The following is a 25,414-nucleotide window of genomic DNA, read 5'->3' on the forward strand; positions in this document are numbered from 1 at the left end:
GGACATTCATGTACACGTGTTTTTAGCATCTGATATGAACCCGCGTGGGTCCACGTGGGAGACCCACGTGTTAGAGTTACTCCCGGGGAGAAAGTTGTCAAGAAATTGTTGGGAAATCGCGTGTGACACCCCTCATTTGTGGAATCCGAAAGGAAATGACCCCAATGAACTTACTTGCAGAAACGGAAGGACTCACGACTTAGAATATGAACTCCTGGTTTGTGTGTGTGTGTGGGGTGGGCGGGGGGAGGAGCGGGGCGTGGGTGTGTGGGAGGGATGGTTGGGCCTTGAGGGAAGTCGTGTACACACCACTGTGTTTGGACTGGATAACCACCGGGAACCTATCCTATCGCTCATGGAGCTCTGCTCAAAGTTGTGCCGGCCCGGATTGGAGGGCTGACCTGGGGAGAATGGGTACGTGGGTTATCTGTACTGAATCCCTTGGCCCTTCACCTGAAACTATGGCAACCCTGTTAAGTGGCTACGTCCCAACACAGAATGCTTTCGCTGTTAAACAAACAAGTTTTTGAAGCAGAGAACTTGTCAAGAATAAGAAGATGCTCCAGGTTACCAAAGAGGAAGGAAATCTAAAATGAGAGTGGATACATGCACAGATATCACTTATTGATGATGTGGTATAGCAAGAAAATTATAGGACCTTAAGAAGCAAATCTACACCAAAAAAATTAATCAAATGAAATAAAGAAAGACCCGTGGAAAATCTACTGCTGTCCTCCCTGACGTATTACTCTGTGTTCAGTTCAGGCCTCGATGATCTCAGGTCACTTACTCAAAAAGAGAAAAACAGCACCGTGCTGTCCATGGTACAAAACCTGACTATTCTCAGAGTTTCTTTATTCTGTGTGGAACATCTCCTTTGTGTGTGTGTGTGTGTGTGTGTGTGTGTGTGTGTGTGTGCGTGTGCGTGTGTGTATGTGTGTGCATGGGAGGGCGGGGGCATGCACTAGGGCAAGTGAGGGCATGCTGGCGTGTGGGCGTGTCCTGGCTTAGTCACTCAGTCATGTCCGACTCTTTGGAACCCCACGGACTCTAGCCCACCAGGCTCCTCTGTGCATGGAATTCCCCAGGCACGGACACTGCAGTGGGTTGCCATTCCCTTGTCCGGGGGATCTTCCCAACCCAGGGATGGAACCCAGGTCTCCGGCATGGCAGGCAGATGCTTTACCAGCTGAGCCACAAGGGAAGCACGACTGTCTATATCTCAGTTCTCATGGTAGAATTCAGTCAGCGTTTGCGAAGTGAATGGTGAGTGCAGAAAGGATCCTGCATTACCCGGCCGCCCCATCAACCTCTGCTCCCTGAATCGACTGATAGAAGTGAAGATCCAAGCGGGATCAATCCAATGAGAGCTCTATAGACTGATCAGGTGCCCGTTTCTGATTGGCTTCGCAGTGGGCCAGAGGGATGATGGGAATACAAAGTCCTTTTCTGGCTCTGGAGTCACAGCTGGGTTCTCCGCAGTGTCGACGTCTGAGCGCCCTGCAAGCCACAGCAGAGCAGTAAGTGACTAGCCTCCGATGAGGACGTCCTTTCCTTGCTTAAGGTAAGCGAGCTAATGGTGAAGGGTAGCGTGTGCCTCTGGATGGCAAGGAGAGTTTTCAATAAAATCATTTCTTTCCCAAGAACGCATTTCAGGGTCTGATTTGGCCTCTCAAGGTAGTTTTACCTGAATCTCATCACATTTTCATCAGTGATGTAGCTGGAATCATTTTAAATGTCTTTAGGGAGCAGACGTCATTCATGAAACACATCGGTTTGGAATTTGCCTTCTTTGCAGGGTGTTTAAAATGCATATCGAGCACACAGTCGGCATTCGTGTTTGGCTCCTCGGTACGAGTGAGACGCGTGTTCCAAGCGGGCAGAGAGATAGCACTTTGTCCCCCACTGGGCCCTGTCTAGTGTTCCTACGGCTACGAGCCTCACTTGCACCCCCGCTAGCGCAGTGCCCTTGGCCCTGAGTGGCTTGCATGGAAGGGAAGGGAGACCGTGTAAGGTGTGCTCCTGCATTGTCTAAAACGGATCCCTTGATCTCTGGCAGCTTCCACAGGAGTCGTCTTGGAGCAGAGTCAGGATGAGTGCCCCGACCCCACCCAGACTCCTTGACCTGGCGGGAAGGCACTTGCTGAGGGCCGAAGACCTGGACGTTTCTACTCTGGAGAGTCTGCCCACGGAGCTCTTCCCGCCCCTCTTCCTGGAAGCCTTTGACGGATATCGGACTGAGACCCTCAAAGCCATGGTGCAAACCTGGCCCTTTGTCCGCCTGCCTCTGGGGGCCCTGATTGACCTGCCTCATGTGGGGCCCCTACAAGCCGTGCTGGAAGCACTGGATGTTCTGCTTGCCCAGAAGGTTCGATCCAGGTGAGTCGGTCATGGGAACCTGGTCAAATCCTGGCAGTGCCAAGGAAGACGGCTGGGCTGAGAGAACGTAGATGGAACGGGATAGATCAGAGGGTTCTCAAGAGAGCAACGAAGAAGCCTTGGTTGGCTATGAGAAATACCTTCTGGTAGCGGAAGGGTGGCTTAAATGAAGGGGAGCCTTCTAGAATATCCGCTCCCCCCACCCAATCACGCTTGGACTTACTAGAGTGGACAATCAGGCAGGAAAAGAGGGCAAAGGGGGGTGGAGGAAAGTGAGGCAGAGAAGGAAGAGGGCAAGGCAGCTGGTGACCTCAGGAAGATTAAGTTACAGCACAGGTAGGCAGTGTGTTTTCCCAATGGGAGGCTGTGGTTTTGTGTTTTTTTTTTTTTCGGTTTCTGTTTGTTTGTTTGTTTCTGACGGTGTGGATCGTACTACATCATTACCAATCTCCTTCTTCCTTCTTCTCCCAGGAGGTGCAAACTGCGGGTGCTAGATTTACGAAAGACGGGCCAGAACTTCTGGAGCATGTGGTCTGGAGCCAGCAGTTATGGGTGCTCAGGCTCACGGATGGCAGCAGTGGCTGAGCCCAGGTCAATGACGAGGCAGCCCTCGACTCCACTGAAGGTTTTTCTAGACCTGTGCCTGAAGAAAAGGACCCTGGACAACTTCCTCACCTACTTCCTTCGGTGGGTGGAGCAGAGAAAGTCTTCCATCCACCTATGTTGCAAGAAGCTGAAGATCGTCTCCATGCCAATGGACAAGATCGTGACGGTCCTGAGCATGGTGCAGCTGGACTGTATCCAGGAGGTGCAAGTGAGTTGCACCTGGAGTCTGTCCACCCTGGCCACACTCGCCCCTTTCCTGGGTGAGATGAGTAACTTGCAGAGACTCCATCTCTCCCATGTCCACGTGTCTGCCTTCAAGAAGCAGGAGCACGATCACGTTGTGCAAATCACCTCCCAGTTCCGGAGGCTGGGCCACCTCCGGGACCTCCATCTGGAGTCTCCTTCCTTCCTTGAAGGCTGCCTGGACCAGATGCTCAGGTGAGTGTGGTAACCTTAAACGCAACATTAGAACGTCCAAAGGACCGTCTCTCACGGTGCTCTGTCCTGGGGTGTGGTGTCCCACAACCCCGCAAGTCAAGGGAGGGGGTGAAGCTGATCGAGTGGGGCCCGTGAGGTGGTAGGGAGTATTATCTGGGGGTGTTGGCCTCCCAGAGTCGGTAATTTCCTCCTAACTCGGAGGCACCTATGTTATCATGGTAAACATAGGGAAGCGAACAGGACGCTGAAGTGGGGAAACGACATCAGATCAGAGCATCCCTGAAGAGAAGCTCTGTGCTCCCCAGGTCGGTGCCCTCAGTGAACCCTGTTGTAAAGGCCCTGTCTGTAAGAGATGGTGTGGTGCTCTACAGTTGGTTCCTGAGGCACGTCTCCCTAGCGCCTGGCCTGGCCAGAGATGTAGGATCTGGGGCTCCACCTGGGGCTGAAGGAAGCCTTACCCGAAACCATTTTTCGATCTCCTTCTCACGCTAATATTCAACAATGTCCACCCTTGATGGAGGTGCTCTATGGCTCTCCTCACAGCATGTTCTTGCGATGCCATGATCTTCACTCGTCCTCAGAAGGAAGTGGAGCACGTGGTACTCCGCTCCATAGATGAGGAGAGAGTGTCTTTGAGACACTGTGCAGGGATTCGGTGCCACAGTGAGGCTGAGAGCCCTCAGACTAGAATGAGACGGGGCAAATCGGCATGTTGACCCTCAGTGGATGGTCAGACTCATATCAGTCTTTGTAGCAACCTTTTGTCTATCAGCTGTATGCAACCTGGCACCCGGTTCCCAAGAACTAATTGCTTGGTTTCTCCCCAGGTGCCTGAGGTCCCCCTTGGACAGCCTGTCACTAACCAAGTGCCGGCTTACAGAATCAGACTTGACCCACGTGTCCCAGAGCCCAGACATCAGTCAGCTCAAGAGCCTGGATCTCAGCGGTGTCCCCATGACTGACTTTCGGCCTGAGCTCCTCCAAGTTCTGCTGGAGAAAGTCGCAGCCACCCTCCAGGAAGTGGACTTGGACGCGTGTGGGATCACGGACTCCCAGCTGGAGGCCTTCCTGCCTGCCCTGAGCCGCTGCTCCCAGCTCAGGGCCGTCAGCCTGTGTGGGAACCTCCTGTCCACGGCCGTCATGGAGAAGCTGCTGCGACACACCGCTGTGCTGCCCTGTTTAAGGCAAGAGCGTTATCCCGCCCCTCAGGAGACTTACAGACCTCGGGGTGTTCTCCTGGAAGCGAGACTTGCCCGGCTTCGGGCTCAGCTGTTGGAGATTCTCAGAGACTTGGGACGTCCCAGGATCATCTGGATAAGCCTCAGCCCCTGTCCTCGCTGTGGGGAGGATGTATGCCATCACATGGAGCCCATTGTATACAGCTGTCCTGCCCCTGCCTAGGGGGTGGCCTGTATCAGAAGCTTTCTTCTGTGCACCTTGCAACTGAAATCTAGAACTGGGGGACATCATGAAGGCAACACAGACCCAGGGTTTCGGACATCTGTTCAACGCGAATGGGAAAAGGAACCGTGTTAGTAGGGTGGCAGAGGGCCGTGGCGGTGGCGCAAGATGGCAGGGGGGAATTATAGAGTCTGGGAGGGGATGGGACATTCATGTACACGTGTTTTTAGCATCTGATATGAACCCGCGTGGGTCCACGTGGGAGACCCACGTGTTAGAGTTACTCCCGGGGAGAAAGTTGTCAAGAAATTGTTGGGAAATCGCGTGTGACACCCCTCATTTGTGGAATCCGAAAGGAAATGACCCCAATGAACTTACTTGCAGAAACGGAAGGACTCACGACTTAGAATATGAACTCCTGGTTTGTGTGTGTGTGTGGGGTGGGCGGGGGGAGGAGCGGGGCGTGGGTGTGTGGGAGGGATGGTTGGGCCTTGAGGGAAGTCGTGTACACACCACTGTGTTTGGACTGGATAACCACCGGGAACCTATCCTATCGCTCATGGAGCTCTGCTCAAAGTTGTGCCGGCCCGGATTGGAGGGCTGACCTGGGGAGAATGGGTACGTGGGTTATCTGTACTGAATCCCTTGGCCCTTCACCTGAAACTATGGCAACCCTGTTAAGTGGCTACGTCCCAACACAGAATGCTTTCGCTGTTAAACAAACAAGTTTTTGAAGCAGAGAACTTGTCAAGAATAAGAAGATGCTCCAGGTTACCAAAGAGGAAGGAAATCTAAAATGAGAGTGGATACATGCACAGATATCACTTATTGATGATGTGGTATAGCAAGAAAATTATAGGACCTTAAGAAGCAAATCTACACCAAAAAAATTAATCAAATGAAATAAAGAAAGACCCGTGGAAAATCTACTGCTGTCCTCCCTGACGTATTACTCTGTGTTCAGTTCAGGCCTCGATGATCTCAGGTCACTTACTCAAAAAGAGAAAAACAGCACCGTGCTGTCCATGGTACAAAACCTGACTATTCTCAGAGTTTCTTTATTCTGTGTGGAACATCTCCTTTGTGTGTGTGTGTGTGTGTGTGTGTGTGTGTGTGTGTGTGCGTGTGCGTGTGTGTATGTGTGTGCATGGGAGGGCGGGGGCATGCACTAGGGCAAGTGAGGGCATGCTGGCGTGTGGGCGTGTCCTGGCTTAGTCACTCAGTCATGTCCGACTCTTTGGAACCCCACGGACTCTAGCCCACCAGGCTCCTCTGTGCATGGAATTCCCCAGGCACGGACACTGCAGTGGGTTGCCATTCCCTTGTCCGGGGGATCTTCCCAACCCAGGGATGGAACCCAGGTCTCCGGCATGGCAGGCAGATGCTTTACCAGCTGAGCCACAAGGGAAGCACGACTGTCTATATCTCAGTTCTCATGGTAGAATTCAGTCAGCGTTTGCGAAGTGAATGGTGAGTGCAGAAAGGATCCTGCATTACCCGGCCGCCCCATCAACCTCTGCTCCCTGAATCGACTGATAGAAGTGAAGATCCAAGCGGGATCAATCCAATGAGAGCTCTATAGACTGATCAGGTGCCCGTTTCTGATTGGCTTCGCAGTGGGCCAGAGGGATGATGGGAATACAAAGTCCTTTTCTGGCTCTGGAGTCACAGCTGGGTTCTCCGCAGTGTCGACGTCTGAGCGCCCTGCAAGCCACAGCAGAGCAGTAAGTGACTAGCCTCCGATGAGGACGTCCTTTCCTTGCTTAAGGTAAGCGAGCTAATGGTGAAGGGTAGCGTGTGCCTCTGGATGGCAAGGAGAGTTTTCAATAAAATCATTTCTTTCCCAAGAACGCATTTCAGGGTCTGATTTGGCCTCTCAAGGTAGTTTTACCTGAATCTCATCACATTTTCATCAGTGATGTAGCTGGAATCATTTTAAATGTCTTTAGGGAGCAGACGTCATTCATGAAACACATCGGTTTGGAATTTGCCTTCTTTGCAGGGTGTTTAAAATGCATATCGAGCACACAGTCGGCATTCGTGTTTGGCTCCTCGGTACGAGTGAGACGCGTGTTCCAAGCGGGCAGAGAGATAGCACTTTGTCCCCCACTGGGCCCTGTCTAGTGTTCCTACGGCTACGAGCCTCACTTGCACCCCCGCTAGCGCAGTGCCCTTGGCCCTGAGTGGCTTGCATGGAAGGGAAGGGAGACCGTGTAAGGTGTGCTCCTGCATTGTCTAAAACGGATCCCTTGATCTCTGGCAGCTTCCACAGGAGTCGTCTTGGAGCAGAGTCAGGATGAGTGCCCCGACCCCACCCAGACTCCTTGACCTGGCGGGAAGGCACTTGCTGAGGGCCGAAGACCTGGACGTTTCTACTCTGGAGAGTCTGCCCACGGAGCTCTTCCCGCCCCTCTTCCTGGAAGCCTTTGACGGATATCGGACTGAGACCCTCAAAGCCATGGTGCAAACCTGGCCCTTTGTCCGCCTGCCTCTGGGGGCCCTGATTGACCTGCCTCATGTGGGGCCCCTACAAGCCGTGCTGGAAGCACTGGATGTTCTGCTTGCCCAGAAGGTTCGATCCAGGTGAGTCGGTCATGGGAACCTGGTCAAATCCTGGCAGTGCCAAGGAAGACGGCTGGGCTGAGAGAACGTAGATGGAACGGGATAGATCAGAGGGTTCTCAAGAGAGCAACGAAGAAGCCTTGGTTGGCTATGAGAAATACCTTCTGGTAGCGGAAGGGTGGCTTAAATGAAGGGGAGCCTTCTAGAATATCCGCTCCCCCCACCCAATCACGCTTGGACTTACTAGAGTGGACAGTCAGGCAGGAAAAGAGGGCAAAGGGGGGTGGAGGAAAGTGAGGCAGAGAAGGAAGAGGGCAAGGCAGCTGGTGACCTCAGGAAGATTAAGTTACAGCACAGGTAGGCAGTGTGTTTTCCCAATGGGAGGCTGTGGTTTTGTGTTTTTTTTTTTTTCGGTTTCTGTTTGTTTGTTTGTTTCTGACGGTGTGGATCGTACTACATCATTACCAATCTCCTTCTTCCTTCTTCTCCCAGGAGGTGCAAACTGCGGGTGCTAGATTTACGAAAGACGGGCCAGAACTTCTGGAGCATGTGGTCTGGAGCCAGCAGTTATGGGTGCTCAGGCTCACGGATGGCAGCAGTGGCTGAGCCCAGGTCAATGACGAGGCAGCCCTCGACTCCACTGAAGGTTTTTCTAGACCTGTGCCTGAAGAAAAGGACCCTGGACAACTTCCTCACCTACTTCCTTCGGTGGGTGGAGCAGAGAAAGTCTTCCATCCACCTATGTTGCAAGAAGCTGAAGATCGTCTCCATGCCAATGGACAAGATCGTGACGGTCCTGAGCATGGTGCAGCTGGACTGTATCCAGGAGGTGCAAGTGAGTTGCACCTGGAGTCTGTCCACCCTGGCCACACTCGCCCCTTTCCTGGGTGAGATGAGTAACTTGCAGAGACTCCATCTCTCCCACGTCCACGTGTCTGCCTTCAAGAAGCAGGAGCACGATCACGTTGTGCAAATCACCTCCCAGTTCCGGAGGCTGGGCCACCTCCGGGACCTCCATCTGGAGTCTCCTTCCTTCCTTGAAGGCTGCCTGGACCAGATGCTCAGGTGAGTGTGGTAACCTTAAACGCAACATTAGAACGTCCAAAGGACCGTCTCTCACGGTGCTCTGTCCTGGGGTGTGGTGTCCCACAACCCCGCAAGTCAAGGGAGGGGGTGAAGCTGATCGAGTGGGGCCCGTGAGGTGGTAGGGAGTATTATCTGGGGGTGTTGGCCTCCCAGAGTCGGTAATTTCCTCCTAACTCGGAGGCACCTATGTTATCATGGTAAACATAGGGAAGCGAACAGGACGCTGAAGTGGGGAAACGACATCAGATCAGAGCATCCCTGAAGAGAAGCTCTGTGCTCCCCAGGTCGGTGCCCTCAGTGAACCCTGTTGTAAAGGCCCTGTCTGTAAGAGATGGTGTGGTGCTCTACAGTTGGTTCCTGAGGCACGTCTCCCTAGCGCCTGGCCTGGCCAGAGATGTAGGATCTGGGGCTCCACCTGGGGCTGAAGGAAGCCTTACCCGAAACCATCTTTCGATCTCCTTCTCACGCTAATATTCAACAATGCCCACACTTGATGGAGGTGCTCTATGGCTCTCCTCACAGCATGTTCTTGCGATGCCATGATCTTCACTCGTCCTCAGAAGGAAGTGGAGCACGTGGTACTCCGCTCCATAGATGAGGAGAGAGTGTCTTTGAGACACTGTGCAGGGATTCGGTGCCACAGTGAGGCTGAGAGCCCTCAGACTAGAATGAGACGGGGCAAATCGGCATGTTGACCCTCAGTGGATGGTCAGACTCATATCAGTCTTTGTAGCAACCTTTTGTCTATCAGCTGTATGCAACCTGGCACCCGGTTCCCAAGAACTAATTGCTTGGTTTCTCCCCAGGTGCCTGAGGTCCCCCTTGGACAGCCTGTCACTAACCAAGTGCCGGCTTACAGAATCAGACTTGACCCACGTGTCCCAGAGCCCAGACATCAGTCAGCTCAAGAGCCTGGATCTCAGCGGTGTCCCCATGACTGACTTTCGGCCTGAGCTCCTCCAAGTTCTGCTGGAGAAAGTCGCAGCCACCCTCCAGGAAGTGGACTTGGACGCGTGTGGGATCACGGACTCCCAGCTGGAGGCCTTCCTGCCTGCCCTGAGCCGCTGCTCCCAGCTCAGGGCCGTCAGCCTGTGTGGGAACCTCCTGTCCACGGCCGTCATGGAGAAGCTGCTGCGACACACCGCTGTGCTGCCCTGTTTAAGGCAAGAGCGTTATCCCGCCCCTCAGGAGACTTACAGACCTCGGGGTGTTCTCCTGGAAGCGAGACTTGCCCGGCTTCGGGCTCAGCTGTTGGAGATTCTCAGAGACTTGGGACGTCCCAGGATCATCTGGATAAGCCTCAGCCCCTGTCCTCGCTGTGGGGAGGATGTATGCCATCACATGGAGCCCATTGTATACAGCTGTCCTGCCCCTGCCTAGGGGGTGGCCTGTATCAGAAGCTTTCTTCTGTGCACCTTGCAACTGAAATCTAGAACTGGGGGACATCATGAAGGCAACACAGACCCAGGGTTTCGGACATCTGTTCAACGCGAATGGGAAAAGGAACCGTGTTAGTAGGGTGGCAGAGGGCCGTGGCGGTGGCGCAAGATGGCAGGGGGGAATTATAGAGTCTGGGAGGGGATGGGACATTCATGTACACGTGTTTTTAGCATCTGATATGAACCCGCGTGGGTCCACGTGGGAGACCCACGTGTTAGAGTTACTCCCGGGGAGAAAGTTGTCAAGAAATTGTTGGGAAATCGCGTGTGACACCCCTCATTTGTGGAATCCGAAAGGAAATGACCCCAATGAACTTACTTGCAGAAACGGAAGGACTCACGACTTAGAATATGAACTCCTGGTTTGTGTGTGTGTGTGGGGTGGGCGGGGGGAGGAGCGGGGCGTGGGTGTGTGGGAGGGATGGTTGGGCCTTGAGGGAAGTCGTGTACACACCACTGTGTTTGGACTGGATAACCACCGGGAACCTATCCTATCGCTCATGGAGCTCTGCTCAAAGTTGTGCCGGCCCGGATTGGAGGGCTGATCTGGGGAGAATGGGTACGTGGGTTATCTGTACTGAATCCCTTGGCCCTTCACCTGAAACTATGGCAACCCTGTTAAGTGGCTACGTCCCAACACAGAATGCTTTCGCTGTTAAACAAACAAGTTTTTGAAGCAGAGAACTTGTCAAGAATAAGAAGATGCTCCAGGTTACCAAAGAGGAAGGAAATCTAAAATGAGAGTGGATACATGCACAGATATCACTTATTGATGATGTGGTATAGCAAGAAAATTATAGGACCTTAAGAAGCAAATCTACACCAAAAAAATTAATCAAATGAAATAAAGAAAGACCCGTGGAAAATCTACTGCTGTCCTCCCTGACGTATTACTCTGTGTTCAGTTCAGGCCTCGATGATCTCAGGTCACTTACTCAAAAAGAGAAAAACAGCACCGTGCTGTCCATGGTACAAAACCTGACTATTCTCAGAGTTTCTTTATTCTGTGTGGAACATCTCCTTTGTGTGTGTGTGTGTGTGTGTGTGTGTGTGTGTGTGTGTGCGTGTGCGTGTGTGTATGTGTGTGCATGGGAGGGCGGGGGCATGCACTAGGGCAAGTGAGGGCATGCTGGCGTGTGGGCGTGTCCTGGCTTAGTCACTCAGTCATGTCCGACTCTTTGGAACCCCACGGACTCTAGCCCACCAGGCTCCTCTGTGCATGGAATTCCCCAGGCACGGACACTGCAGTGGGTTGCCATTCCCTTGTCCGGGGGATCTTCCCAACCCAGGGATGGAACCCAGGTCTCCGGCATGGCAGGCAGATGCTTTACCAGCTGAGCCACAAGGGAAGCACGACTGTCTATATCTCAGTTCTCATGGTAGAATTCAGTCAGCGTTTGCGAAGTGAATGGTGAGTGCAGAAAGGATCCTGCATTACCCGGCCGCCCCATCAACCTCTGCTCCCTGAATCGACTGATAGAAGTGAAGATCCAAGCGGGATCAATCCAATGAGAGCTCTATAGACTGATCAGGTGCCCGTTTCTGATTGGCTTCGCAGTGGGCCAGAGGGATGATGGGAATACAAAGTCCTTTTCTGGCTCTGGAGTCACAGCTGGGTTCTCCGCAGTGTCGACGTCTGAGCGCCCTGCAAGCCACAGCAGAGCAGTAAGTGACTAGCCTCCGATGAGGACGTCCTTTCCTTGCTTAAGGTAAGCGAGCTAATGGTGAAGGGTAGCGTGTGCCTCTGGATGGCAAGGAGAGTTTTCAATAAAATCATTTCTTTCCCAAGAACGCATTTCAGGGTCTGATTTGGCCTCTCAAGGTAGTTTTACCTGAATCTCATCACATTTTCATCAGTGATGTAGCTGGAATCATTTTAAATGTCTTTAGGGAGCAGACGTCATTCATGAAACACATCGGTTTGGAATTTGCCTTCTTTGCAGGGTGTTTAAAATGCATATCGAGCACACAGTCGGCATTCGTGTTTGGCTCCTCGGTACGAGTGAGACGCGTGTTCCAAGCGGGCAGAGAGATAGCACTTTGTCCCCCACTGGGCCCTGTCTAGTGTTCCTACGGCTACGAGCCTCACTTGCACCCCCGCTAGCGCAGTGCCCTTGGCCCTGAGTGGCTTGCATGGAAGGGAAGGGAGACCGTGTAAGGTGTGCTCCTGCATTGTCTAAAACGGATCCCTTGATCTCTGGCAGCTTCCACAGGAGTCGTCTTGGAGCAGAGTCAGGATGAGTGCCCCGACCCCACCCAGACTCCTTGACCTGGCGGGAAGGCACTTGCTGAGGGCCGAAGACCTGGACGTTTCTACTCTGGAGAGTCTGCCCACGGAGCTCTTCCCGCCCCTCTTCCTGGAAGCCTTTGACGGATATCGGACTGAGACCCTCAAAGCCATGGTGCAAACCTGGCCCTTTGTCCGCCTGCCTCTGGGGGCCCTGATTGACCTGCCTCATGTGGGGCCCCTACAAGCCGTGCTGGAAGCACTGGATGTTCTGCTTGCCCAGAAGGTTCGATCCAGGTGAGTCGGTCATGGGAACCTGGTCAAATCCTGGCAGTGCCAAGGAAGACGGCTGGGCTGAGAGAACGTAGATGGAACGGGATAGATCAGAGGGTTCTCAAGAGAGCAACGAAGAAGCCTTGGTTGGCTATGAGAAATACCTTCTGGTAGCGGAAGGGTGGCTTAAATGAAGGGGAGCCTTCTAGAATATCCGCTCCCCCCACCCAATCACGCTTGGACTTACTAGAGTGGACAATCAGGCAGGAAAAGAGGGCAAAGGGGGGTGGAGGAAAGTGAGGCAGAGAAGGAAGAGGGCAAGGCAGCTGGTGACCTCAGGAAGATTAAGTTACAGCACAGGTAGGCAGTGTGTTTTCCCAATGGGAGGCTGTGGTTTTGTGTTTTTTTTTTTTTCGGTTTCTGTTTGTTTGTTTGTTTCTGACGGTGTGGATCGTACTACATCATTACCAATCTCCTTCTTCCTTCTTCTCCCAGGAGGTGCAAACTGCGGGTGCTAGATTTACGAAAGACGGGCCAGAACTTCTGGAGCATGTGGTCTGGAGCCAGCAGTTATGGGTGCTCAGGCTCACGGATGGCAGCAGTGGCTGAGCCCAGGTCAATGACGAGGCAGCCCTCGACTCCACTGAAGGTTTTTCTAGACCTGTGCCTGAAGAAAAGGACCCTGGACAACTTCCTCACCTACTTCCTTCGGTGGGTGGAGCAGAGAAAGTCTTCCATCCACCTATGTTGCAAGAAGCTGAAGATCGTCTCCATGCCAATGGACAAGATCGTGACGGTCCTGAGCATGGTGCAGCTGGACTGTATCCAGGAGGTGCAAGTGAGTTGCACCTGGAGTCTGTCCACCCTGGCCACACTCGCCCCTTTCCTGGGTGAGATGAGTAACTTGCAGAGACTCCATCTCTCCCACGTCCACGTGTCTGCCTTCAAGAAGCAGGAGCACGATCACGTTGTGCAAATCACCTCCCAGTTCCGGAGGCTGGGCCACCTCCGGGACCTCCATCTGGAGTCTCCTTCCTTCCTTGAAGGCTGCCTGGACCAGATGCTCAGGTGAGTGTGGTAACCTTAAACGCAACATTAGAACGTCCAAAGGACCGTCTCTCACGGTGCTCTGTCCTGGGGTGTGGTGTCCCACAACCCCGCAAGTCAAGGGAGGGGGTGAAGCTGATCGAGTGGGGCCCGTGAGGTGGTAGGGAGTATTATCTGGGGGTGTTGGCCTCCCAGAGTCGGTAATTTCCTCCTAACTCGGAGGCACCTATGTTATCATGGTAAACATAGGGAAGCGAACAGGACGCTGAAGTGGGGAAACGACATCAGATCAGAGCATCCCTGAAGAGAAGCTCTGTGCTCCCCAGGTCGGTGCCCTCAGTGAACCCTGTTGTAAAGGCCCTGTCTGTAAGAGATGGTGTGGTGCTCTACAGTTGGTTCCTGAGGCACGTCTCCCTAGCGCCTGGCCTGGCCAGAGATGTAGGATCTGGGGCTCCACCTGGGGCTGAAGGAAGCCTTACCCGAAACCATTTTTCGATCTCCTTCTCACGCTAATATTCAACAATGTCCACACTTGATGGAGGTGCTCTATGGCTCTCCTCACAGCATGTTCTTGCGATGCCATGATCTTCACTCGTCCTCAGAAGGAAGTGGAGCACGTGGTACTCCGCTCCATAGATGAGGAGAGAGTGTCTTTGAGACACTGTGCAGGGATTCGGTGCCACAGTGAGGCTGAGAGCCCTCAGACTAGAATGAGACGGGGCAAATCGGCATGTTGACCCTCAGTGGATGGTCAGACTCATATCAGTCTTTGTAGCAACCTTTTGTCTATCAGCTGTATGCAACCTGGCACCCGGTTCCCAAGAACTAATTGCTTGGTTTCTCCCCAGGTGCCTGAGGTCCCCCTTGGACAGCCTGTCACTAACCAAGTGCCGGCTTACAGAATCAGACTTGACCCACGTGTCCCAGAGCCCAGACATCAGTCAGCTCAAGAGCCTGGATCTCAGCGGTGTCCCCATGACTGACTTTCGGCCTGAGCTCCTCCAAGTTCTGCTGGAGAAAGTCGCAGCCACCCTCCAGGAAGTGGACTTGGACGCGTGTGGGATCACGGACTCCCAGCTGGAGGCCTTCCTGCCTGCCCTGAGCCGCTGCTCCCAGCTCAGGGCCGTCAGCCTGTGTGGGAACCTCCTGTCCACGGCCGTCATGGAGAAGCTGCTGCGACACACCGCTGTGCTGCCCTGTTTAAGGCAAGAGCGTTATCCCGCCCCTCAGGAGACTTACAGACCTCGGGGTGTTCTCCTGGAAGCGAGACTTGCCCGGCTTCGGGCTCAGCTGTTGGAGATTCTCAGAGACTTGGGACGTCCCAGGATCATCTGGATAAGCCTCAGCCCCTGTCCTCGCTGTGGGGAGGATGTATGCCATCACATGGAGCCCATTGTATACAGCTGTCCTGCCCCTGCCTAGGGGGTGGCCTGTATCAGAAGCTTTCTTCTGTGCACCTTGCAACTGAAATCTAGAACTGGGGGACATCATGAAGGCAACACAGACCCAGGGTTTCGGACATCTGTTCAACGCGAATGGGAAAAGGAACCGTGTTAGTAGGGTGGCAGAGGGCCGTGGCGGTGGCGCAAGATGGCAGGGGGGAATTATAGAGTCTGGGAGGGGATGGGACATTCATGTACACGTGTTTTTAGCATCTGATATGAACCCGCGTGGGTCCACGTGGGAGACCCACGTGTTAGAGTTACTCCCGGGGAGAAAGTTGTCAAGAAATTGTTGGGAAATCGCGTGTGACACCCCTCATTTGTGGAATCCGAAAGGAAATGACCCCAATGAACTTACTTGCAGAAACGGAAGGACTCACGACTTAGAATATGAACTCCTGGTTTGTGTGTGTGTGTGGGGTGGGCGGGGGGAGGAGCGGGGCGTGGGTGTGTGGGAGGGATGGTTGGGCCTTGAGGGAAGTCGTGTACACACCACTGTGTTTGGACTGGATAACCACCGGGAACCTATCCTATCGCTCATGGAGCTCTGCTCAAAGTTGTGCCGGCCCGGATTGGAGGGCTGACCTGGGGAGAATGGGTACGTGGGTTATCTGTACTGAATCCCTTGGCCCTTCACCTGAAACTATGGCAACCCTGTTAAGTGGCTACGTCCCAACACAGAATGCTTTCGCTGTTAAACAAACAAGTTTTTGAAGCAGAGAACTTGTCAAGAATAAGAAGATGCTCCAGGTTACCAAAGAGGAAGGAAATCTAAAATGAGAGTGGATACATGCACAGATATCACTTATTGATGATGTGGTATAGCAAGAAAATTATAGGACCTTAAGAAGCAAATCTACACCAAAAAAATTAATCAAATGAAATAAAGAAAGACCCGTGGAAAATCTACTGCTGTCCTCCCTGACGTATTACTCTGTGTTCAGTTCAGGCCTCGATGATCTCAGGTCACTTACTCAAAAAGAGAAAAACAGCACCGTGCTGTCCATGGTACAAAACCTGACTATTCTCAGAGTTTCTTTATTCTGTGTGGAACATCTCCTTTGTGTGTGTGTGTGTGTGTGTGTGTGTGTGTGTGTGCGTGTGCGTGTGTGTATGTGTGTGCATGGGAGGGCGGGGGCATGCACTAGGGCAAGTGAGGGCATGCTGGCGTGTGGGCGTGTCCTGGCTTAGTCACTCAGTCATGTCCGACTCTTTGGAACCCCACGGACTCTAGCCCACCAGGCTCCTCTGTGCATGGAATTCCCCAGGCACGGACACTGCAGTGGGTTGCCATTCCCTTGTCCGGGGGATCTTCCCAACCCAGGGATGGAACCCAGGTCTCCGGCATGGCAGGCAGATGCTTTACCAGCTGAGCCACAAGGGAAGCACGACTGTCTATATCTCAGTTCTCATGGTAGAATTCAGTCAGCGTTTGCGAAGTGAATGGTGAGTGCAGAAAGGATCCTGCATTACCCGGCCGCCCCATCAACCTCTGCTCCCTGAATCGACTGATAGAAGTGAAGATCCAAGCGGGATCAATCCAATGAGAGCTCTATAGACTGATCAGGTGCCCGTTTCTGATTGGCTTCGCAGTGGGCCAGAGGGATGATGGGAATACAAAGTCCTTTTCTGGCTCTGGAGTCACAGCTGGGTTCTCCGCAGTGTCGACGTCTGAGCGCCCTGCAAGCCACAGCAGAGCAGTAAGTGACTAGCCTCCGATGAGGACGTCCTTTCCTTGCTTAAGGTAAGCGAGCTAATGGTGAAGGGTAGCGTGTGCCTCTGGATGGCAAGGAGAGTTTTCAATAAAATCATTTCTTTCCCAAGAACGCATTTCAGGGTCTGATTTGGCCTCTCAAGGTAGTTTTACCTGAATCTCATCACATTTTCATCAGTGATGTAGCTGGAATCATTTTAAATGTCTTTAGGGAGCAGACGTCATTCATGAAACACATCGGTTTGGAATTTGCCTTCTTTGCAGGGTGTTTAAAATGCATATCGAGCACACAGTCGGCATTCGTGTTTGGCTCCTCGGTACGAGTGAGACGCGTGTTCCAAGCGGGCAGAGAGATAGCACTTTGTCCCCCACTGGGCCCTGTCTAGTGTTCCTACGGCTACGAGCCTCACTTGCACCCCCGCTAGCGCAGTGCCCTTGGCCCTGAGTGGCTTGCATGGAAGGGAAGGGAGACCGTGTAAGGTGTGCTCCTGCATTGTCTAAAACGGATCCCTTGATCTCTGGCAGCTTCCACAGGAGTCGTCTTGGAGCAGAGTCAGGATGAGTGCCCCGACCCCACCCAGACTCCTTGACCTGGCGGGAAGGCACTTGCTGAGGGCCGAAGACCTGGACGTTTCTACTCTGGAGAGTCTGCCCACGGAGCTCTTCCCGCCCCTCTTCCTGGAAGCCTTTGACGGATATCGGACTGAGACCCTCAAAGCCATGGTGCAAACCTGGCCCTTTGTCCGCCTGCCTCTGGGGGCCCTGATTGACCTGCCTCATGTGGGGCCCCTACAAGCCGTGCTGGAAGCACTGGATGTTCTGCTTGCCCAGAAGGTTCGATCCAGGTGAGTCGGTCATGGGAACCTGGTCAAATCCTGGCAGTGCCAAGGAAGACGGCTGGGCTGAGAGAACGTAGATGGAACGGGATAGATCAGAGGGTTCTCAAGAGAGCAACGAAGAAGCCTTGGTTGGCTATGAGAAATACCTTCTGGTAGCGGAAGGGTGGCTTAAATGAAGGGGAGCCTTCTAGAATATCCGCTCCCCCCACCCAATCACGCTTGGACTTACTAGAGTGGACAATCAGGCAGGAAAAGAGGGCAAAGGGGGGTGGAGGAAAGTGAGGCAGAGAAGGAAGAGGGCAAGGCAGCTGGTGACCTCAGGAAGATTAAGTTACAGCACAGGTAGGCAGTGTGTTTTCCCAATGGGAGGCTGTGGTTTTGTGTTTTTTTTTTTTCGGTTTCTGTTTGTTTGTTTGTTTCTGACGGTGTGGATCGTACTACATCATTACCAATCTCCTTCTTCCTTCTTCTCCCAGGAGGTGCAAACTGCGGGTGCTAGATTTACGAAAGACGGGCCAGAACTTCTGGAGCATGTGGTCTGGAGCCAGCAGTTATGGGTGCTCAGGCTCACGGATGGCAGCAGTGGCTGAGCCCAGGTCAATGACGAGGCAGCCCTCGACTCCACTGAAGGTTTTTCTAGACCTGTGCCTGAAGAAAAGGACCCTGGACAACTTCCTCACCTACTTCCTTCGGTGGGTGGAGCAGAGAAAGTCTTCCATCCACCTATGTTGCAAGAAGCTGAAGATCGTCTCCATGCCAATGGACAAGATCGTGACGGTCCTGAGCATGGTGCAGCTGGACTGTATCCAGGAGGTGCAAGTGAGTTGCACCTGGAGTCTGTCCACCCTGGCCACACTCGCCCCTTTCCTGGGTGAGATGAGTAACTTGCAGAGACTCCATCTCTCCCATGTCCACGTGTCTGCCTTCAAGAAGCAGGAGCACGATCACGTTGTGCAAATCACCTCCCAGTTCCGGAGGCTGGGCCACCTCCGGGACCTCCATCTGGAGTCTCCTTCCTTCCTTGAAGGCTGCCTGGACCAGATGCTCAGGTGAGTGTGGTAACCTTAAACGCAACATTAGAACGTCCAAAGGACCGTCTCTCACGGTGCTCTGTCCTGGGGTGTGGTGTCCCACAACCCCGCAAGTCAAGGGAGGGGGTGAAGCTGATCGAGTGGGGCCCGTGAGGTGGTAGGGAGTATTATCTGGGGGTGTTGGCCTCCCAGAGTCGGTAATTTCCTCCTAACTCGGAGGCACCTATGTTATCATGGTAAACATAGGGAAGCGAACAGGACGCTGAAGTGGGGAAACGACATCAGATCAGAGCATCCCTGAAGAGAAGCTCTGTGCTCCCCAGGTCGGTGCCCTCAGTGAACCCTGTTGTAAAGGCCCTGTCTGTAAGAGATGGTGTGGTGCTCTACAGTTGGTTCCTGAGGCACGTCTCCCTAGCGCCTGGCCTGGCCAGAGATGTAGGATCTGGGGCTCCACCTGGGGCTGAAGGAAGCCTTACCCGAAACCATTTTTCGATCTCCTTCTCACGCTAATATTCAACAATGTCCACCCTTGATGGAGGTGCTCTATGGCTCTCCTCACAGCATGTTCTTGCGATGCCATGATCTTCACTCGTCCTCAGAAGGAAGTGGAGCACGTGGTACTCCGCTCCATAGATGAGGAGAGAGTGTCTTTGAGACACTGTGCAGGGATTCGGTGCCACAGTGAGGCTGAGAGCCCTCAGACTAGAATGAGACGGGGCAAATCGGCATGTTGACCCTCAGTGGATGGTCAGACTCATATCAGTCTTTGTAGCAACCTTTTGTCTATCAGCTGTATGCAACCTGGCACCCGGTTCCCAAGAACTAATTGCTTGGTTTCTCCCCAGGTGCCTGAGGTCCCCCTTGGACAGCCTGTCACTAACCAAGTGCCGGCTTACAGAATCAGACTTGACCCACGTGTCCCAGAGCCCAGACATCAGTCAGCTCAAGAGCCTGGATCTCAGCGGTGTCCCCATGACTGACTTTCGGCCTGAGCTCCTCCAAGTTCTGCTGGAGAAAGTCGCAGCCACCCTCCAGGAAGTGGACTTGGACGCGTGTGGGATCACGGACTCCCAGCTGGAGGCCTTCCTGCCTGCCCTGAGCCGCTGCTCCCAGCTCAGGGCCGTCAGCCTGTGTGGGAACCTCCTGTCCACGGCCGTCATGGAGAAGCTGCTGCGACACACCGCTGTGCTGCCCTGTTTAAGGCAAGAGCGTTATCCCGCCCCTCAGGAGACTTACAGACCTCGGGGTGTTCTCCTGGAAGCGAGACTTGCCCGGCTTCGGGCTCAGCTGTTGGAGATTCTCAGAGACTTGGGACGTCCCAGGATCATCTGGATAAGCCTCAGCCCCTGTCCTCGCTGTGGGGAGGATGTATGCCATCACATGGAGCCCATTGTATACAGCTGTCCTGCCCCTGCCTAGGGGGTGGCCTGTATCAGAAGCTTTCTTCTGTGCACCTTGCAACTGAAATCTAGAACTGGGGGACATCATGAAGGCAACACAGACCCAGGGTTTCGGACATCTGTTCAACGCGAATGGGAAAAGGAACCGTGTTAGTAGGGTGGCAGAGGGCCGTGGCGGTGGTGCAAGATGGCAGGGGGGAATTATAGAGTCTGGGAGGGGATGGGACATTCATGTACACGTGTTTTTAGCATCTGATATGAACCCGCGTGGGTCCACGTGGGAGACCCACGTGTTAGAGTTACTCCCGGGGAGAAAGTTGTCAAGAAATTGTTGGGAAATCGCGTGTGACACCCCTCATTTGTGGAATCCGAAAGGAAATGACCCCAATGAACTTACTTGCAGAAACGGAAGGACTCACGACTTAGAATATGAACTCCTGGTTTGTGTGTGTGTGTGGGGTGGGCGGGGGGAGGAGCGGGGCGTGGGTGTGTGGGAGGGATGGTTGGGCCTTGAGGGAAGTCGTGTACACACCACTGTGTTTGGACTGGATAACCACCGGGAACCTATCCTATCGCTCATGGAGCTCTGCTCAAAGTTGTGCCGGCCCGGATTGGAGGGCTGACCTGGGGAGAATGGGTACGTGGGTTATCTGTACTGAATCCCTTGGCCCTTCACCTGAAACTATGGCAACCCTGTTAAGTGGCTACGTCCCAACACAGAATGCTTTCGCTGTTAAACAAACAAGTTTTTGAAGCAGAGAACTTGTCAAGAATAAGAAGATGCTCCAGGTTACCAAAGAGGAAGGAAATCTAAAATGAGAGTGGATACATGCACAGATATCACTTATTGATGATGTGGTATAGCAAGAAAATTATAGGACCTTAAGAAGCAAATCTACACCAAAAAAATTAATCAAATGAAATAAAGAAAGACCCGTGGAAAATCTACTGCTGTCCTCCCTGACGTATTACTCTGTGTTCAGTTCAGGCCTCGATGATCTCAGGTCACTTACTCAAAAAGAGAAAAACAGCACCGTGCTGTCCATGGTACAAAACCTGACTATTCTCAGAGTTTCTTTATTCTGTGTGGAACATCTCCTTTGTGTGTGTGTGTGTGTGTGTGTGTGTGTGTGTGTGTGTGCGTGTGCGTGTGTGTATGTGTGTGCATGGGAGGGCGGGGGCATGCACTAGGGCAAGTGAGGGCATGCTGGCGTGTGGGCGTGTCCTGGCTTAGTCACTCAGTCATGTCCGACTCTTTGGAACCCCACGGACTCTAGCCCACCAGGCTCCTCTGTGCATGGAATTCCCCAGGCACGGACACTGCAGTGGGTTGCCATTCCCTTGTCCGGGGGATCTTCCCAACCCAGGGATGGAACCCAGGTCTCCGGCATGGCAGGCAGATGCTTTACCAGCTGAGCCACAAGGGAAGCACGACTGTCTATATCTCAGTTCTCATGGTAGAATTCAGTCAGCGTTTGCGAAGTGAATGGTGAGTGCAGAAAGGATCCTGCATTACCCGGCCGCCCCATCAACCTCTGCTCCCTGAATCGACTGATAGAAGTGAAGATCCAAGCGGGATCAATCCAATGAGAGCTCTATAGACTGATCAGGTGCCCGTTTCTGATTGGCTTCGCAGTGGGCCAGAGGGATGATGGGAATACAAAGTCCTTTTCTGGCTCTGGAGTCACAGCTGGGTTCTCCGCAGTGTCGACGTCTGAGCGCCCTGCAAGCCACAGCAGAGCAGTAAGTGACTAGCCTCCGATGAGGACGTCCTTTCCTTGCTTAAGGTAAGCGAGCTAATGGTGAAGGGTAGCGTGTGCCTCTGGATGGCAAGGAGAGTTTTCAATAAAATCATTTCTTTCCCAAGAACGCATTTCAGGGTCTGATTTGGCCTCTCAAGGTAGTTTTACCTGAATCTCATCACATTTTCATCAGTGATGTAGCTGGAATCATTTTAAATGTCTTTAGGGAGCAGACGTCATTCATGAAACACATCGGTTTGGAATTTGCCTTCTTTGCAGGGTGTTTAAAATGCATATCGAGCACACAGTCGGCATTCGTGTTTGGCTCCTCGGTACGAGTGAGACGCGTGTTCCAAGCGGGCAGAGAGATAGCACTTTGTCCCCCACTGGGCCCTGTCTAGTGTTCCTACGGCTACGAGCCTCACTTGCACCCCCGCTAGCGCAGTGCCCTTGGCCCTGAGTGGCTTGCATGGAAGGGAAGGGAGACCGTGTAAGGTGTGCTCCTGCATTGTCTAAAACGGATCCCTTGATCTCTGGCAGCTTCCACAGGAGTCGTCTTGGAGCAGAGTCAGGATGAGTGCCCCGACCCCACCCAGACTCCTTGACCTGGCGGGAAGGCACTTGCTGAGGGCCGAAGACCTGGACGTTTCTACTCTGGAGAGTCTGCCCACGGAGCTCTTCCCGCCCCTCTTCCTGGAAGCCTTTGACGGATATCGGACTGAGACCCTCAAAGCCATGGTGCAAACCTGGCCCTTTGTCCGCCTGCCTCTGGGGGCCCTGATTGACCTGCCTCATGTGGGGCCCCTACAAGCCGTGCTGGAAGCACTGGATGTTCTGCTTGCCCAGAAGGTTCGATCCAGGTGAGTCGGTCATGGGAACCTGGTCAAATCCTGGCAGTGCCAAGGAAGACGGCTGGGCTGAGAGAACGTAGATGGAACGGGATAGATCAGAGGGTTCTCAAGAGAGCAACGAAGAAGCCTTGGTTGGCTATGAGAAATACCTTCTGGTAGCGGAAGGGTGGCTTAAATGAAGGGGAGCCTTCTAGAATATCCGCTCCCCCCACCCAATCACGCTTGGACTTACTAGAGTGGACAATCAGGCAGGAAAAGAGGGCAAAGGGGGGTGGAGGAAAGTGAGGCAGAGAAGGAAGAGGGCAAGGCAGCTGGTGACCTCAGGAAGATTAAGTTACAGCACAGGTAGGCAGTGTGTTTTCCCAATGGGAGGCTGTGGTTTTGTGTTTTTTTTTTTCGGTTTCTGTTTGTTTGTTTGTTTCTGACGGTGTGGATCGTACTACATCATTACCAATCTCCTTCTTCCTTCTTCTCCCAGGAGGTGCAAACTGCGGGTGCTAGATTTACGAAAGACGGGCCAGAACTTCTGGAGCATGTGGTCTGGAGCCAGCAGTTATGGGTGCTCAGGCTCACGGATGGCAGCAGTGGCTGAGCCCAGGTCAATGACGAGGCAGCCCTCGACTCCACTGAAGGTTTTTCTAGACCTGTGCCTGAAGAAAAGGACCCTGGACAACTTCCTCACCTACTTCCTTCGGTGGGTGGAGCAGAGAAAGTCTTCCATCCACCTATGTTGCAAGAAGCTGAAGATCGTCTCCATGCCAATGGACAAGATCGTGACGGTCCTGAGCATGGTGCAGCTGGACTGTATCCAGGAGGTGCAAGTGAGTTGCACCTGGAGTCTGTCCACCCTGGCCACACTCGCCCCTTTCCTGGGTGAGATGAGTAACTTGCAGAGACTCCATCTCTCCCACGTCCACGTGTCTGCCTTCAAGAAGCAGGAGCACGATCACGTTGTGCAAATCACCTCCCAGTTCCGGAGGCTGGGCCACCTCCGGGACCTCCATCTGGAGTCTCCTTCCTTCCTTGAAGGCTGCCTGGACCAGATGCTCAGGTGAGTGTGGTAACCTTAAACGCAACATTAGAACGTCCAAAGGACCGTCTCTCACGGTGCTCTGTCCTGGGGTGTGGTGTCCCACAACCCCGCAAGTCAAGGGAGGGGGTGAAGCTGATCGAGTGGGGCCCGTGAGGTGGTAGGGAGTATTATCTGGGGGTGTTGGCCTCCCAGAGTCGGTAATTTCCTCCTAACTCGGAGGCACCTATGTTATCATGGTAAACATAGGGAAGCGAACAGGACGCTGAAGTGGGGAAACGACATCAGATCAGAGCATCCCTGAAGAGAAGCTCTGTGCTCCCCAGGTCGGTGCCCTCAGTGAACCCTGTTGTAAAGGCCCTGTCTGTAAGAGATGGTGTGGTGCTCTACAGTTGGTTCCTGAGGCACGTCTCCCTAGCGCCTGGCCTGGCCAGAGATGTAGGATCTGGGGCTCCACCTGGGGCTGAAGGAAGCCTTACCCGAAACCATCTTTCGATCTCCTTCTCACGCTAATATTCAACAATGCCCACACTTGATGGAGGTGCTCTATGGCTCTCCTCACAGCATGTTCTTGCGATGCCATGATCTTCACTCGTCCTCAGAAGGAAGTGGAGCACGTGGTACTCCGCTCCATAGATGAGGAGAGAGTGTCTTTGAGACACTGTGCAGGGATTCGGTGCCACAGTGAGGCTGAGAGCCCTCAGACTAGAATGAGACGGGGCAAATCGGCATGTTGACCCTCAGTGGATGGTCAGACTCATATCAGTCTTTGTAGCAACCTTTTGTCTATCAGCTGTATGCAACCTGGCACCCGGTTCCCAAGAACTAATTGCTTGGTTTCTCCCCAGGTGCCTGAGGTCCCCCTTGGACAGCCTGTCACTAACCAAGTGCCGGCTTACAGAATCAGACTTGACCCACGTGTCCCAGAGCCCAGACATCAGTCAGCTCAAGAGCCTGGATCTCAGCGGTGTCCCCATGACTGACTTTCGGCCTGAGCTCCTCCAAGTTCTGCTGGAGAAAGTCGCAGCCACCCTCCAGGAAGTGGACTTGGACGCGTGTGGGATCACGGACTCCCAGCTGGAGGCCTTCCTGCCTGCCCTGAGCCGCTGCTCCCAGCTCAGGGCCGTCAGCCTGTGTGGGAACCTCCTGTCCACGGCCGTCATGGAGAAGCTGCTGCGACACACCGCTGTGCTGCCCTGTTTAAGGCAAGAGCGTTATCCCGCCCCGCAGGAGACTTACAGACCTCGGGGTGTTCTCCTGGAAGCGAGACTTGCCCGGCTTCGGGCTCAGCTGTTGGAGATTCTCAGAGACTTGGGACGTCCCAGGATCATCTGGATAAGCCTCAGCCCCTGTCCTCGCTGTGGGGAGGATGTATGCCATCACATGGAGCCCATTGTATACAGCTGTCCTGCCCCTGCCTAGGGGGTGGCCTGTATCAGAAGCTTTCTTCTGTGCACCTTGCAACTGAAATCTAGAACTGGGGGACATCATGAAGGCAACACAGACCCAGGGTTTCGGACATCTGTTCAACGCGAATGGGAAAAGGAACCGTGTTAGTAGGGTGGCAGAGGGCCGTGGCGGTGGCGCAAGATGGCAGGGGGGAATTATAGAGTCTGGGAGGGGATGGGACATTCATGTACACGTGTTTTTAGCATCTGATATGAACCCGCGTGGGTCCACGTGGGAGACCCACGTGTTAGAGTTACTCCCGGGGAGAAAGTTGTCAAGAAATTGTTGGGAAATCGCGTGTGACACCCCTCATTTGTGGAATCCGAAAGGAAATGACCCCAATGAACTTACTTGCAGAAACGGAAGGACTCACGACTTAGAATATGAACTCCTGGTTTGTGTGTGTGTGTGGGGTGGGCGGGGGGAGGAGCGGGGCGTGGGTGTGTGGGAGGGATGGT

General features: G+C 53.5%; 5 protein-coding genes across 5 annotated transcripts; all 5 read left to right on the plus strand.

Moving 5' to 3' along the window:
- Positions 1–2,038: 2,038 nt before the first annotated feature.
- LOC147356386 (PRAME family member 15-like) lies at positions 2,039–4,964 on the plus strand. Its single transcript, XM_086342456.1, has 3 exons — positions 2,039–2,379; positions 2,851–3,423; positions 4,251–4,964. Exons 1-3 carry the CDS (start codon positions 2,093–2,095, stop codon positions 4,822–4,824), a joined length of 1,434 nt encoding a protein of 477 aa, XP_086198582.1. The 5' UTR covers positions 2,039–2,092; the 3' UTR covers positions 4,825–4,964.
- A 2,102-nt stretch (positions 4,965–7,066) lies between these two features.
- Positions 7,067–9,992, plus strand: LOC147356387 (PRAME family member 15-like). Its single transcript, XM_086342452.1, has 3 exons — positions 7,067–7,407; positions 7,879–8,451; positions 9,279–9,992. Exons 1-3 carry the CDS (start codon positions 7,121–7,123, stop codon positions 9,850–9,852), a joined length of 1,434 nt encoding a protein of 477 aa, XP_086198578.1. The 5' UTR covers positions 7,067–7,120; the 3' UTR covers positions 9,853–9,992.
- A 2,102-nt stretch (positions 9,993–12,094) lies between these two features.
- On the plus strand, positions 12,095–15,020 carry LOC147356388 (PRAME family member 15-like). The gene is made up of 3 exons (XM_086342453.1): positions 12,095–12,435; positions 12,907–13,479; positions 14,307–15,020. Exons 1-3 carry the CDS (start codon positions 12,149–12,151, stop codon positions 14,878–14,880), a joined length of 1,434 nt encoding a protein of 477 aa, XP_086198579.1. The 5' UTR covers positions 12,095–12,148; the 3' UTR covers positions 14,881–15,020.
- A 2,098-nt stretch (positions 15,021–17,118) lies between these two features.
- Positions 17,119–20,451, plus strand: LOC147356389 (PRAME family member 15-like). Its single transcript, XM_086342450.1, has 3 exons — positions 17,119–17,459; positions 17,930–18,502; positions 19,330–20,451. Exons 1-3 carry the CDS (start codon positions 17,173–17,175, stop codon positions 19,901–19,903), a joined length of 1,434 nt encoding a protein of 477 aa, XP_086198576.1. The 5' UTR covers positions 17,119–17,172; the 3' UTR covers positions 19,904–20,451.
- Positions 20,452–22,145: 1,694 nt separating this feature from the next.
- LOC147356390 (PRAME family member 15-like) lies at positions 22,146–25,069 on the plus strand. Its single transcript, XM_086342451.1, has 3 exons — positions 22,146–22,486; positions 22,956–23,528; positions 24,356–25,069. The coding sequence occupies exons 1-3, from the start codon at positions 22,200–22,202 to the stop codon at positions 24,927–24,929; spliced, it is 1,434 nt and encodes a 477-aa protein (XP_086198577.1). The 5' UTR covers positions 22,146–22,199; the 3' UTR covers positions 24,930–25,069.
- The last annotated feature ends 345 nt before the right edge of the window (positions 25,070–25,414 follow it).

Source organism: Bos grunniens, chromosome 16 (assembly GCF_055505025.1).
Source record: "Bos grunniens cultivar Pamir isolate PY7600 chromosome 16, Bosgru_T2T1.0, whole genome shotgun sequence".
In the NCBI taxonomy this organism is placed as follows: Eukaryota; Metazoa; Chordata; class Mammalia; order Artiodactyla; family Bovidae; genus Bos; species Bos grunniens.

What these genes read in the sequence shown, in the direction of transcription:
- LOC147356390 (XM_086342451.1), top strand. Translation starts at nt 22,200, where the DNA reads ATGAGTGCCCCGACCCCACCCAGACTCCTTGACCTGGCGGGAAGGCAC. An exon ending in GCCCAGAAGGTTCGATCCAG is followed by an intron (nt 22,487 to 22,955) that starts GTGAGTCGGTCA and finishes TTCTTCTCCCAG; the next exon opens with GAGGTGCAAACTGCGGGTGC. An exon ending in TGCCTGGACCAGATGCTCAG is followed by an intron (nt 23,529 to 24,355) that starts GTGAGTGTGGTA and finishes GTTTCTCCCCAG; the next exon opens with GTGCCTGAGGTCCCCCTTGG.
- LOC147356387 (XM_086342452.1), top strand. Translation starts at nt 7,121, where the DNA reads ATGAGTGCCCCGACCCCACCCAGACTCCTTGACCTGGCGGGAAGGCAC. An exon ending in GCCCAGAAGGTTCGATCCAG is followed by an intron (nt 7,408 to 7,878) that starts GTGAGTCGGTCA and finishes TTCTTCTCCCAG; the next exon opens with GAGGTGCAAACTGCGGGTGC. An exon ending in TGCCTGGACCAGATGCTCAG is followed by an intron (nt 8,452 to 9,278) that starts GTGAGTGTGGTA and finishes GTTTCTCCCCAG; the next exon opens with GTGCCTGAGGTCCCCCTTGG.
- LOC147356389 (XM_086342450.1), top strand. Translation starts at nt 17,173, where the DNA reads ATGAGTGCCCCGACCCCACCCAGACTCCTTGACCTGGCGGGAAGGCAC. An exon ending in GCCCAGAAGGTTCGATCCAG is followed by an intron (nt 17,460 to 17,929) that starts GTGAGTCGGTCA and finishes TTCTTCTCCCAG; the next exon opens with GAGGTGCAAACTGCGGGTGC. An exon ending in TGCCTGGACCAGATGCTCAG is followed by an intron (nt 18,503 to 19,329) that starts GTGAGTGTGGTA and finishes GTTTCTCCCCAG; the next exon opens with GTGCCTGAGGTCCCCCTTGG.
- LOC147356388 (XM_086342453.1), top strand. Translation starts at nt 12,149, where the DNA reads ATGAGTGCCCCGACCCCACCCAGACTCCTTGACCTGGCGGGAAGGCAC. An exon ending in GCCCAGAAGGTTCGATCCAG is followed by an intron (nt 12,436 to 12,906) that starts GTGAGTCGGTCA and finishes TTCTTCTCCCAG; the next exon opens with GAGGTGCAAACTGCGGGTGC. An exon ending in TGCCTGGACCAGATGCTCAG is followed by an intron (nt 13,480 to 14,306) that starts GTGAGTGTGGTA and finishes GTTTCTCCCCAG; the next exon opens with GTGCCTGAGGTCCCCCTTGG.
- LOC147356386 (XM_086342456.1), top strand. Translation starts at nt 2,093, where the DNA reads ATGAGTGCCCCGACCCCACCCAGACTCCTTGACCTGGCGGGAAGGCAC. An exon ending in GCCCAGAAGGTTCGATCCAG is followed by an intron (nt 2,380 to 2,850) that starts GTGAGTCGGTCA and finishes TTCTTCTCCCAG; the next exon opens with GAGGTGCAAACTGCGGGTGC. An exon ending in TGCCTGGACCAGATGCTCAG is followed by an intron (nt 3,424 to 4,250) that starts GTGAGTGTGGTA and finishes GTTTCTCCCCAG; the next exon opens with GTGCCTGAGGTCCCCCTTGG.